The sequence below is a fragment of the Pongo abelii genome, chromosome 9 (genome assembly GCF_028885655.2).
Source record: "Pongo abelii isolate AG06213 chromosome 9, NHGRI_mPonAbe1-v2.0_pri, whole genome shotgun sequence".
Taxonomy (NCBI): domain Eukaryota; kingdom Metazoa; phylum Chordata; class Mammalia; order Primates; family Hominidae; genus Pongo; species Pongo abelii.
The window spans coordinates 73,952,549-73,966,272 of NC_071994.2; the positions used below are offsets into that span (position 1 = coordinate 73,952,549).

General features: G+C 43.2%; 1 protein-coding gene across 4 annotated transcripts in view; it reads left to right on the forward strand.

Moving 5' to 3' along the window:
• The first annotated feature begins 477 nt into the window (after positions 1-477).
• The window catches only part of RNF121 (ring finger protein 121), a 68,098-nt gene continuing 54,851 nt past the window's right edge, over positions 478-13,724 (forward strand). Inside the window, exon 1 of one of the 4 annotated variants that reach the window (XM_002822183.5) lies at positions 478-613. In XM_002822183.5, the coding sequence (XP_002822229.1) occupies positions 551-613 (63 nt within the window). In that variant the 5' untranslated portion in view covers positions 478-550. The remainder of the gene's footprint in view (positions 614-13,724) is intronic. The other 3 variants (XM_009246776.3, XM_054525981.1, XM_054525980.2) reach the window with 3 other exon arrangements.

Genomic DNA, 13,724 nt, shown 5'->3' on the forward strand with positions numbered 1-13,724 from the left:
CTTCAAGAAGCTGCTGTTTTTGAAAATGATTCCTACCGAGGCAAGACGGCAGGTGCTGCAGCCAGGAAAATACATTTGCGTGTGTTTTAGTGTTTATTTTCACTCACTACAACTCTTCCGTGGAGGGAGCGGAATTTAAACTTCCGGGTCAGCCTCAGTGCAGCTTGGGAAACGTAGTTCCTAGTCCCCACGTCTCGCCCCTTGGAGCCCAGACTGAGGGAGCGTCGCGAAAGTTGCCCGTTTAGGAACTCTCCCATTTGGCTCTCCAAAGGGAAGAATTGGTTAAATAGTTGCACTGAAAACAATGCGATTCAAATTTCTCATTTTCCAAGAACGCTCCCTTGCTGGAGCTTGCAAGCGCACGGTACTTCTCTCTCCTTGATCCTGAAACGTGCAGCAGGTAGATAACCTCCTGATCCCTGACAGTCTCCGCCTGTTTTGATGCCCCGCCCCCTCTGCTGGAGTCCTAGCCGCCGATTGGCTAGGAGCACTTGAGCGGCGGAAGCAGCTGGCTCGCGCGGGGACTGCGGTGAGGGGGCGAGCCGTGAAGATGGCGGCAGTGGTGGAGGTTGAGGTTGGAGGTGGTGCTGCTGGGGAACGGGAGCTGGATGAGGTAAGCGGAGTTGAGAGACGAGGAGAGACTCAACCTGAGACTGAGGGGAGGGGCAGTGAGGTATCGGGAGGTGGGGGTTTTAGGAGCTAAGGGAAAGATCCTGAGAGGGAAGGAGCTGACTAGGGGGCGGGTGCGTGGAGAGCGAAGTCAGAGGCACTCCTGACTTGGGGACTCCGAGGCGGCCTTGGGAGTAGAAGACTTGCATTAGCCTCAAGGGTGGAGATGGAGGACAGAGAGAGAGGTCGGAGGAGTGGGGGGTGTTAAGATTTTGTGATTACTAGCTGGGTGTCTTAGGGTAGGACCGAAGGGCTAAGAGGTAGTTTGAGTTGGAGGGGCGTGAATTTCTGCAGGGGAAGGCTGGGCTTCCACTGTGGGAGAGGACTCTGTCTAAGCCTAGGGTGGGGGTTGGGGACACAGACCGGGAAAGAGTGCTAATCCACTGGTAGTATAGCTTTGAGTTATCTTAAAGTTGGAACTGTTTTATTTATCGTTACATTCCAAGACTTTGTATCTAATGCATGCTCAGTAAAGTTTTGGCCAACGAATGAAGGAACAAGTGGATGAATAAATGATTGTATGCCGGAATTCATGCAATTATTCACTTAATAAACATTATGACTTTTGCTCCGGGTCCTGGGCCAGGTGCTAGGGAGACTAGGGGCCCCTCCGTTGAAGAGCCCATAGTCTAGTGGTGGGAGACAGACAAGAAGACTAGTCATTGAGTTAGAGATATAATGGTGGTACTGAGAAGTGTGCAACATTTCAGCTTGGGATAGGGAAGGCTTCCCGGAGTTGCTGAGTTTTAAACGATAAATAAGTGTCTCTCTCTCCTTCTAGACTTATGAGTTCCTTGAAGGTGAGCTCCTTGAGATTGTATGTTCCCTTTACCTATCTAATAGGCATTTAAAGACTGGGGTATTAAATTACCAGTGGTCCTTGGAGGAATCACTAGGAGGAAGGAGATGTTGAGTGTGAAAGGAATGAAGGGACAGGGCAGAGAAGCAGAGAGAGAGGTGAAAAGATTCTGAAGCCATAGAGACATTGATAGCTAGTGGTGTTTGTGATCTTGCACATGCCGGCATATGGACAAAGACATCACAGGAATAGGAGGAAGGGGATTGGTTGTCAGAGATAGAACCAGTGAGATCTCTGAGGGGTCAGAATCTTAGAGGCCCCTTGCTGTGTGTTGGGTGGGAAGAGTGGGGAGGATTGGGGATGATTGAAGATGAGGTTCAGAGAAAGGGAGAAGTGGACTTGGGAAGCAATAAGACTGTTGCCTGGTAGTGGGATGAGTTGGAGGAGTTGGATTACCTGATTGGGATCATTAAGGTGGGAGGAAGGGACTGAGAAATTGACAGGTGATCACAGCAGGGGAATTTTTAAAGAAGTGTTGTAGTCTTCTACCTCCCAATCACTAGAGACTACAGGTGTTTGGATACCGGTTGGTTGGTTAGGTGGAGTGGTTGTGGAAATGATCTCCAAGACCCCTTCTAGCTTTTACATTTCTGTGATTACAGTTGGCTGTGGTTCAATGAGATATATTTGAAGACACTTTGAAAAGGGTAAATACTGTATTGAAGTTCTTATTTATGGTTTGTTAGTCATGGGCTCTCCCTAGAGACAATTACGTGTGTCTCAAAGCTGTAGTTACATATGTCAGGGTTCACTGAGATAAAGAGCAGAAGTTTTGGCAGAGGAGAAAATAACATTTTCTTTCTTTCTTTTTTTTTTTTATTTGAGATGGAGTTTTGCTCTTGTTGCCCAGGCTGGAGTGCAGTATTGCAATCTCGGCTCACCACAGCCTCTGCCTTCTGGGTTCAAACTATTCTCCTGCCTCAGCCTCCTGAGTAGCTGGGATTACAGGCATGCACCACCACGCCCGGCTGATTTTTTGTATTTTTAGTAGAGACAGGGTTTTTCCATGTTGGTCAGGCTGGCCTCGGACTCCCGACCTCAGGTGAGCCGCTGGCCTCGGCCTCCCAAATGTGCTGGGATTACAGGTGTGAGTCACCGCGCCCGGCTAAGAAAATAACATTTTCATTAAGACATGTTTGATTTTTGTTTCTTAACTTTTCTTTATTGTTTGAAGGACTTAAGAGCATCTAGTAGTATAATAGACTTTACAGTGTATCATGCATAGAAATTAACTTTATATGAAACCACTAGCATTCATTCCAGAAACCTTGTTACTTGTTTCATTTCCTGAGAAAAGGTATAATCTGTTGTCTGGAAATTCCGTGTGGACTGGTTCTATCTTTTTTGTTGTTGTATGTTTGAGAAAGTAAGCTCTGAGAAGCAGGAACAGTCATCCCTTCAAGCTCCAAAGATAACAGAGATCTGGTCTGGCAGACCTTAGTTTGTATTCAGGTTTCTACTAATATCTCCCCAGCTATTTCTTTGCAGCCTTAGCTTGTGAAAGAGCAGGTGAAATCCGTCTTTAATATGTAATTATGGGGTCTACTGTGTGTCATGCACTGATAATTCAAAGATGAGTAAGACAGGATCTTTACCAATTTACAGTCGAGTGAAGAGACATGCAAATAGCATATTATAATACTAGATAATTGCTGTAATGGAGGCATGTAACAAATGCAGTGGGGCACAAGAGATCAAGCACTTGAGTCAGCTAGGGGGAGTCAGTAAAGTCTTTATGATAGCGATGGGTTTGAGCTGAAAAAGGTTGGGTTTACAAAAGAGCAGTGGTTTACATGTGGCATTAATATTGCCCCCTGTGTAGCACTTTCTGTTTTATTGATAGACTCTAATGTGGAGCCAAGATTATAAATGGGTAATGGGTAGCCTGGCTAAGATGGAGTTGGTGTACTTTTCTACTTCTTTGGAAAGAAGGTACACGCTGTGTACATTCAGTATATTATACCTATGTTTTCCAATATTAGATGCCATTAGCATGATACATAGTCTGGAATAGCATTCATTCATATTCCTTTTCTCTTTTTTTGTCTGGTTTCATTAATACTTTCTCTAGAAGTTGAGACGTAATTTAGGCTTTCCTAATGGCTTCTTCCTTTAGAGGGATAAATAGAAAAGAGGGTTTAGGAAAAGAGCTACCAGTAGAAAAGGCTACTATTACCAGCCTCTGTTTAAAACCCTTTACCTGCATCATCTCATTTATCATTAACAGTAGGCCTGTGAATTGGAGTTAACCCCATTTTATAAATGAGACTGAGGCTAGAGAGGCTAAGGAACTTTCCTAGGATTCCACAGTTTGTGAGTGGGGAAGTACAGCTTCTGATGCAGGTCTGCCTATGCTATACGGAGCTTAGCCCATGCTATACTGAGCACCTGGGTTCCATTTCTTACTCCACTATTTGTGCTCTAGGGGGTGGGTACTTTAAAATTGTATAGTCTTAATCATCTCATGTAAAAATTGATACCGTATATTTGATAAGTGGCTGTGATTCAAAAGAGCATTTTGAATCTCACATTTGTGAGGAAGGTTTTATTAGTATTCCCTATTTGTGATTGAGGAAGCTGAGGTTCAGAGGATTTGAGATATGCCAAGGGTCTTGAGACTACCAAGTGGTGTCACAAAGATTTAAACCCACGTTTCCAGATTCCAGAGTGTTTGTTTCCCTTCATTTTAAAAACCCAACCTCTTTTCTTTGTGTATAAAATTTCCAATTTCAAAACATAAAGCAGCATTTCTTCCCTGAGGGGATCAAAATGAGGGTTAGCCAAAAGAATATTGGTTTTTCCATACAGGTCCTTTAACTTACTGATAACTGGTGGATTCTGTTGAACCCCTTTTCAGGAGGAATGATTAGCCTGTTGGTAGTTAGGGAGAGGAGAGATGGGCCTAGCCAGCTCAGGTCAGGTATTAAACTGGCCATGATGACTGCCTAAGCTCAGTTCTGTCTCTCAGCCTGCCAAAGTACAGCATGCTTGAGATGCTAGCAGGATAAGATGCGGGTACCAGTTAGGTGGCCCAAAAGCCAATCTACTCCTGGAGCTAGTGATTTCCTCCTCAAAGGGGAGGCTAACCAACTTCTGAGAGGAATTAGATGCATCCTTTTGGCACAGAAAACTAGCTTGGGAATTAAGGTAGAAAAGCACTTCAGTACCCCATAGGGCCAGCCAGGGCATTGCCTGGCTAGTGCCTGTGAATCTGGATGTGTCCACTCCCAAGTCCTGTTTATCTGCCAAAATGATGTGAAATCATGCAGATCAATGAGGAGTTTCTAGCTCAAGCCAGAGTTCAAAGCAGGTATCCCAGCCTGCATCTAACTTGAGGTATTAATATTATTGCCTCAAGTGAATAATTTACCTCTCTTTGGCCCTGTTTTGCTCTTGTTAAAAGAGAAGATTGGACTAGATTGGTGGTTTTTAAACCTTTATTTAGTCATGAAACCTTTTATTCAAACAAAATTTCACTCTGAAGCCTTGTGGTCCTTGAATGGATTCAACAGAACCCCTAAGGTGCTTGAAGCCACCCTTTGAAAACCAAGGATTTTTCTGTGATAGTCCACTGATTGGGTGACCCTGCTTTATGTTCCGTCAGCCCGCTTGTACTTTGCCTAGGCCAGCCCCACCAAGCATTGTAAAATTGTCTGCCTTCCTCACTAGACTGTAAGCTTCGTGAGAGAGCAGAGTCCAAGTGTATCTTGCTCACCATTGTATTCTCTTCACTCTGCATGTTCCTGGCATACAGTAGGCACCCAATAAGTATTTGATAATCATTGTTTTTGATTAGTAGTATGATAGCTACCATTTAGTGGATGTTTGTGATATGCCAGCTCCTCTGCCTAATGGTATATGCTTTTTTATTAAATGTTTACGACATCCCCGTGAAAATTGAATTATTGGATGAAATCGTCTCTAGCTCTTTCTGGCTCTAGCACTCTATGTACTGTTTCTCATTACTGCCAGGCTTTGTTGGTGCTGTCCAGTCTGCCTAGAATACCTTTCTTTTCCCTTATTGCCTTTTGAAATTCCACCTGCCCTTTAAAGTTCTAGCTCGCTTGGCTTCTTGGACTATTCCGATTTACACTGATACCTTTTCCCCCTGCCTTTTATGGTTTTCTCTGTTTAAGTTTGTTCTCTCATTTCTCAACTTAGTCCTCAAACTTCTGAAACATCTGTGTGCCAGGCACTTTGGTGTGCCTGATAATACCAAGATGGATAAAGTGTGATAATTGCCCTCAGAGAGTTCACAGACTGGTGTGAGTAGAGAAAGAGTGATAAGTACATGCAAAATATGTCACAGGTGCTGTGATAGTGGGGTGGGTGCAGTGGGCACATCAAGGAAGAAGTGGCAGTCAGTGTTACGTCTCCTCTTCCCAGCTAGGTTGGTAAACCCCCAGTGGGCAGACTGTGGAAGTTCCCATCCCTTGCTTCTTCAAGTAGTAATCACTGGTTTTTTGTTTGTTTGTTTGTTCTTTCTCCTGTGGTTCTCTCCCTATAGACATTTAGTAAATGTTCCTTGTTGCCAGGGATTTTCTTCTCTAGAGATTTTTGGTCCAAGCCAATATCTTACTGAGGGATCAAGGCATATGTGACTGAAGTTTAGTCTTGGATATCTGACTACCTCTGGATTTTTTTTAGGCATGTGAAATGAGTGGTGGCAAGTGTAGTGGGGAAAAAGCCATAGGGCAGTAAACAGTGGGCTCATATTCTAGGCTAGGAATAGCGGATTTGTTTTATCTCAGAGACAGCCACCTGATCATAGATGCTTAGAAGCCTGTGTCGAGAAGGATTCTGAGGCCGGGGCTTAGCAGAAAAGAGTGCTGAGGGTGAAATAATACAGATTACTTATTCTGTGCCTAGTCCTGTGCCAAGTGTTGTAAATGCGTTCTTTTTTTTTTTTTTTTTTAAGACAGTCTCGCTCTGCCACTCAGGCTGGAGTGCAGTAGAGTGATCTTTGCTCACTGCAACCTCGGCCTCCCAGGCTCAGGGGATTCTCCCACCTCAGCCTGCCAAGTAGCTGGGACCACAGGTGTGCACCACCATGCCTGGCTAATTTTTTATAGAGACAGAGTTTCACCATGTTGCTCAGACTGGTCTCGAACTCCTGGACTCAAGTAATCTGCCCGCCTTGGCCTCCCAAAGTGTTGGAATTACAGGCATGAGCTACTGTGCCCAGCCCTTAGATTCATTATTTAATTTAATACCATAACCTTATAAGATATGTACTGTTATTATTATCTCATTCTATAGATGTGGAAGCTGAGGCATAGAGAATTTAAGTAACTTGCCCAATGTTATACAGCCAGGTAAGTGACAGAACTGGGGTTCAAATCCAAGACTACTTCAGTGCTTGTGCTGTTAACCACAATGGGCAATATGAGCACTCTATACTGTCCATCCTGTTCTATGCTAGACATTTCCATTATGTACATTTGGGTCTTCCTTTCCGGAGGTGATTTAACTGGAGTCATGGTATTTGTCTTTCCCACCAGACTGTGTTCTCCTGGAAAGGAAGGCCTATTCATTCCTATATCCTTTGTGCCTGGCATAGAGTATGACTCAATAAATGTTTAAATATGTGAACTCAGGAAAGATTCCAGTCCCTCTGTACCTCAGTTTTTTATCTGTGAAATGATAGGTTTGGACTAGGTGACCTTAGAGATCTCTTGCAGCTTTGAAAGACTTGGATCCCAGAGTTTTATTTTGGCCATGTTTCTTATAACTCTCATCAGGTACTCAGTAAATACTAGTGAATGACTGAATGAATGAATGAAGACATAATATTCTTTTTTTTTTTTTTTTTTTTTGAGACGGAGTCTCTCTGTCATCCAGGCCGGAGTGCAGTGGCATGACCTTGGCTTACTGCAGCCTCCGCCTCCTGGGTTCAAGCGTTTCTCCTGCCTCAGCCTCCTGAGTAGCTGGGACTACAGGTGCGTGCCACCACGCCCTGCTACTTTTTTGTATTTTTAGTAGAGACAGGGTTTCACCGTGTTAGCCAGGACAGTCTCCATCTCCTGACTTCGTGATCCACCCACCTTGGCCTCCCAAAGTGCTGGGATTATAGGTGTGAGATTATAGGCGTAAGCTACCGTGCCTGGCCTATACTTATTCTTAATCTGTGCTAATAATTAACATGGGAATGACAGAATTAAAAATGGTGATGAGGAAGGAATAGACAAAAAGGCTTACATATAACCTCTTATTCCATCACCTTTGACTTTGGAATTCAGTCAAAACCTCATGCTCTGGCAGATACCCTGGCAGATTCCCATTTGAATTCCCATTCCAATACCTGCCACCCCCAGCTCACCCTTCCTTTTTTTTCAGGTCACTTTTTTATTTTTTAAGAGATGGAACCTTGCTCTGTCACCCAGGCTGGAGTGCAGTGGCGCGATCTCGGCTCACTGCAAGTTCCGTCTCCTGGGTTCATGCCATTCTCCTGCCTCAGCCTCCCGACTACAGGCGCCTGCCACCACGCCTGGCTACTTTTTTTTTTTGTATTTTTAGTAGAGACGGGATTTCACCATGTTAGCCAGGATGGTCTCGATCTCCTGACCTCGTGATCCACCCGCCTCGGCCTCCCAAAGTGCTGGGATTACAGGCGTGAGCCACCGCGCCTGGCCTTTTTCAGGTCACTTTTTTATTATGACTTAATAACACATCTACTTCCAGAAGGAATTTAAGATGTCATTCGGTCAGTAAAGGGGTTAGGAGAGAGAGGAAGGAAAGATGAAGATGAAGAGGAATGTTTTAATTCTTTGAATGCAGGGACTATTTTTCTCATCTTTGTACATTCCTCAGTGCCTTGCTCAGTGCTTGGCGCATAGCCCATATCAATATATTTATTGAGTAAATGAGAATGCTTGTAGGTGTGGATTCTGTTAAGGGTAAAGGGAATGTTGACTAAATCGCAAAGGTTGACTGGCATGCGTACTATCTGTTCTGGAAATAATCAGTATTTGTTTATAAACTTCCTATGAAATATTTTCATTGGATTCATTTAAATTAATGCCAAATTGCTCCTTATCAGTGAGTCATCAGCACTGCTTTCTGCTCCCGTAGCGCCCTGTACAGATTTCCGTCAGCACTTACCATGTCATATTGTCTTTTCCATTAGGCAGGGAACTCCTTGAGGGGACTGCACCTTATCATTTTTTCATCTCTGTATTTTCAGCACCTAATCTTGCACAGTGGCTAGCATGGAGTAGTTATTTAAATATTTATTGAACTTGAATTTTTATTTTTTATTTTTTTGAGACAGAATCTTGCTCTGTTTGCCCAGGCTGGAGTGCGACCTTGGCGCACTGCAACCTCCGCCTCCTGGGTTCAAGTGATTCTCCTGCCTCAGCTTCTGGAGTAGCTGGGATTACAGATGCTGCCACCATGCCCAGCTAATTTTTGTATTTGAAAATGAATCTTAAATCTAGTCCATCCACCCATGTTGAACATCCCCAGAAAATGGACACCAGTGTGTATGTGAACTCCTCTAATGATAACGAACTAATCGTTCCATGGTCAGCCTATTCCTTCTTTGAATGCCTCTGTCGGAGTGTCCTTCAGATTGGATTAGATTCTTATTTCTGTATTGCTTCAACTTTTTAGTCCTCATCGTACCTTTTCCCAGATTTTGCTTCTTTGCATCTCTGACTTGCCATGGCACAAACACTGCCAGAGAATGCCTCTGGGGGATGTAGGTCCAGTACTCCTGGCTTTATTTGGTCTGAAATCTTACTCCATGGAAGGCAACCCAATATAATCCATCTTGTGTCATTCCTCATCTCCATGTTACTTCTTTGTGTTTTCCCTTGAAGTCATTTGTTACCTCTACTCCTCAGAGAAAAATCTGTAGGTAAACATAAACTCATAAGTTCCGTCTAAAGTGCAGCTTTCCCAAGAGGATGCTGGATCATGGCCATGGGGCTTTTGGCCCTGGGCAGCTAGGGAGAGACTGGGGAAAGGGGAAGCAGAGAGCACAATCCGTGCCAAGGTTTCTGTTCATTTTGTCCTCCTTTCACGGGGTGTTATCAATAACTCAATGCATTCTGTTTCTTAGAAGCCTCATGTAACATTTTACTCCCTGTTGCCCATAGGATTGAGCCTAACTACCTCTGAGCTTGTCATTTAGTGCCCTGCGAAAAGTCTTTTCTCCTATTTTAATAACAGGAATAGCTAACTTGTTTAGTGCGTACTATGTGCCAGGCAGTAAAGTAAGCATTTTACGTGTGTAATCTCTTAAATTTTTTTTTTTTTTTTTGAGACAGAGTTTCACTCTTGTTGCCCAGGCTGGAGTGCAGTGGTAGATCTCTGCTCACCATAACCTCCACCCCTGGGTGCCTCAGCCTCCTGAGTAGCTGGGATTACAGGCATGCGCCCCCACGCCTGGCTAATTTTGCATTTTTAGTAGAGATGTGGTTTCTCCATGTTGGTCAGGCTGGTCTCAAACTCCCGATCTCAGGTGATCCGCCTGCTTCGGCCTCCCAAAGTGCTGGGATTACAGGCGTAAGCCACCGCTCCCGGCCTTAATTCTTTTAAGAAACCTTTTATTTGAATTTATTTTATCCTGAATTTATTCTCCTACTATAAGTTTTGTTTCATTCATTTCTTCTGGGATCTTTTTCTTCTGTGCAACCACCTCTTCTGGTTAAGGAACAATTTTTTTCTTTTTGGTAGGATCATCTCAGTGTGGCAGGAGAGCTCATGTATAGGTTAATTTGGTTTTGAGCTCTGTAAATATGGCAGTGCATCTTGGGTGCTTCATGCACCTGGATATGTTCGATGACCAGATAATCTATTAATACATCTAAACTCTTTTTTTTTTCTTTGAGTCGGAGTCTTGCTCTGTTGCCCAGGCTGGAGTGCAATGGTGCGATCTCGGCTCACTGCAACCTTTGCCTCCGGAGTTCAAGCGATTCTCCCACCTCAGCCTCCCCAGTAGCTGGGATTACAGGCACCCGCCATCATGCTCGGCTAATTTTTGTATTTTTGTAGAGATGGAGTTTCACCATATTAGCCAAGCTGATCTCAAACTCTTGATCTCAGGTGATCTGCCCACCTTGGCCTCCCACAGTGCTGGGATTACAGGTGTGAGCCACCACGCCTGGTTCATCTAAACTGTTAAGTTCAGCATTACTCTGCATTTTTAAGCATGTGCAGCAAAAATTCACTCTTTTTGGGCCACCAACCCTGTGCCCAACCTCACTGTTTGGCTTAGGCACACTTACTGACTCCACAGTTGGAACAGTGGAATGGCTTACCTGGCTTCTATAAAGGGACATCTTTCAGATACTTTGTGGCTTTTTGGATTTGCATCGCCCCCGCAACTTCCCTCCACCCCTATGGCCTGGGCAGTTTCTTGAGTCTTAAAGTGAATATGAAGATTTTAATATCTTGATTTGCATGATTTTGTGGGGTGTTCTGGGTCAAGTTAACAGCCAACCATTTTCACAGATCATCTTAGGCTGCTTACTGGAAGAGGAAAAGCTAATTCTATTTTAATACTGTTATGATCTTAATTATCCAGATGAGAAAAACTGAGACACAGAAAAGTAATTTATTCAGGGTCACACAGCTTGTAAGTGGAGGTGGGATTTGAACATGGTGATACAACCTCATGTCTTCATGTTATAGTGTACACTATTGCTGCTATACACTATGACATGGATTCATTATTTTCAAAAGTCACTATATATTTATTGTGCACTTAATTATGCCAGGTACTCTTTTTAGTCTTGGGAATTAATAAATGGATAAAGAGACTATCTCTGCTCTAAAGAAGTTATGGTCTAGTTGGGAGAGGAACCCATCAAGTGATAATGACAATATAGTATGATGAGTGGAGTTATAAATTATGTACAAGATACCACAGGCGTACAGAAGAAGGAGTGCTTAAGTCTATTTGGGAGCATTAAAGAAGACTTCCGATAGGGTATGGCATTTAGGCTGATTCTTAAAAGTTTATCATGTGGATAGGAGGCCACTTTAGGCCAAGGTAAAAGCATATTTATAAAGGAATAAAGGCATGAAATCTCTAATCCTTAAGCATATGATTCCTCACTAATGATATATTTGCTGATAACTGCATGCTTTGTGCAAGTCACTATGTTAGGGATTTGGGTTGAGAGAAAACCATGTTTCTTGCATTCAGGGAATTTACAGTCTAGTTAGAAAAATAAGACATGTAGTCCAGTTGGAAAGATAGTGGCCATAATTCTAAAATAAGAAGTACTAAATGTTTTTTCCAGTAGAAAAAAACAAAGTATTGTAGGGGAAGTACCCTCTCATCGATATGGCTAGGGAAGACTTCTTGGAGAGGGAGCCATTTGAGTTCGGCCTTCATGGATGATTTGAATTTCATTAGAGCATTAGAAATGAACGCCCAAGGTCAATGTTGAGAAATGAGGATGTGTTTGTGATTAGCAAATAAGAGAAGAGTAAGAGCTAAATTAAAAAAGATAGGTTGGGGCCAACATGAGGTTGACTTTTGAATGCCAGGCTGAGGAGTTTGGATACATTTGTTCATTCCTTCAGTCACCTATTATTGAGTTCTGATATATGCTAGATACTGTGCTGGGGACACAAAGATGAAAATGTGGCTCCTGCTCTCAGGAGATTAATAGTCCCGTGAGGTAAACCAGACATGGGAACAGATGGTTGTAGTATAGTGTCAGCATGTGTTAAGTATTGTGATGACACAAAAGAGGGAGTGATTAACTCTGCTTCGGGAATCCTTAAAGACTTAATGGAGAAGATGTTTTGAGTTTGTTCTTGAGGATTAAGTTTGAGTTCAATAGATAGTCAAAATCAGTGAGGTAAGGAAGAGTGAGTGGTCCAGCAAAATGAAAAGATATGCAAGGCTTGGAGATGTTAAACAGCGTGGAATATTCTGGGAACTGTACGAAGTTCTGTATGACTGGAATTTAGGTTAAACGTAAGGGGATAGCAGTGAGTGACGGTGCTAAAAAGCCTGGGCTGTAGAGAGCCACTGAAGAGTCTTGAGCAGAGGAGTAACATGTTTAGATCTCTGTCTCAGAATGACCAAGTCTAATTGAAGTTTGGAAGTTACTTTTGGAGGGATCAGGTTGGAAAAAGGAGAATAAATCAGTTAGGAGATATTGCAGTAGTTTAGGAGCGAGATGATGGGGACCTGAGCTTGAGCAAAGACAATAGGGTGGAGAAAAGTGAGCAGCTATAAAAATGTTAAATAGCAGTGCTTTCACTTATTTATGTTTTGCCCTTTATTTCTCTCCCTAATTCATTCACTCACATATTCAGTAAACATTTATTAAGTTTGTGGTCTGTATTAATTATTCATTATTTCCTTCTTCAAATACTTGTGACTTCAGTGTCAAACATTTTTCTAGGTCCCAGTAATTCAGCAGTGAACAAGACAACTGAGGTCCTTGCTCATATTAGGTTTAGTTTCTAATGTGGTAAAGCAGATAACAAATAAACAGGATACCTCCAGATGGTGACAAGCGCTTTGAGAAAAGTAATGTAATGTGATAAAGATGACTAGACGAGAAAGGCTACTTTAAATAGGGTGGTTATGGAAAGCCTCTGAGGAAATGCTATTTTAACCAAGACCTGAATGGTGAAGACCTAGCAATTTCGAGATTTGGAAGCAGATATGTTTCAAGTGGAGGGAAAAGCAAGTACAAATTAATGGGAATGAGCAAGGCATGTCCTGGGACCAAAAAGAAAGCCATGTGACAGATCATAGTTAGCAAAGGAAAAATGGTGCTGTATGAGGTCAGGGAGTCTGACAAGGTCAGAGTTATAAGGCCTTGTAGCTGCTGTGATACATGTTGAATTTTATTGAGAGTGTAATGAGAATTTTTTTTTTTTTTTTTTTTTGAGACAGAGTCTCTCTCTGTTGCCCAGGCTGGAGTGCGGTGGCGCGATCTCGGCTCACTGCAAGCTCCGCCTCCCGGGTTCATGCCATTCTCCTGCCTCAGCCTCCCGAGTAGCTGGGACTACAGGCGCCTGCCACCACGCCTGGCTATTTTTTTTGTATTTTTTATTAGAGACGGGGTTTCACCATGTTAGCCAGGTTGGTCTCAATCTCCTGACCTAGTGATCCATCTGCTTCGGCCTCCCAAAGTGCTGGGATTACAGACGTGAACCACTGTGCCTGGCAATGAGAAGATTTTGATTGGGTTTCAAAATGGGAGTGATGTGAGCTGATTTT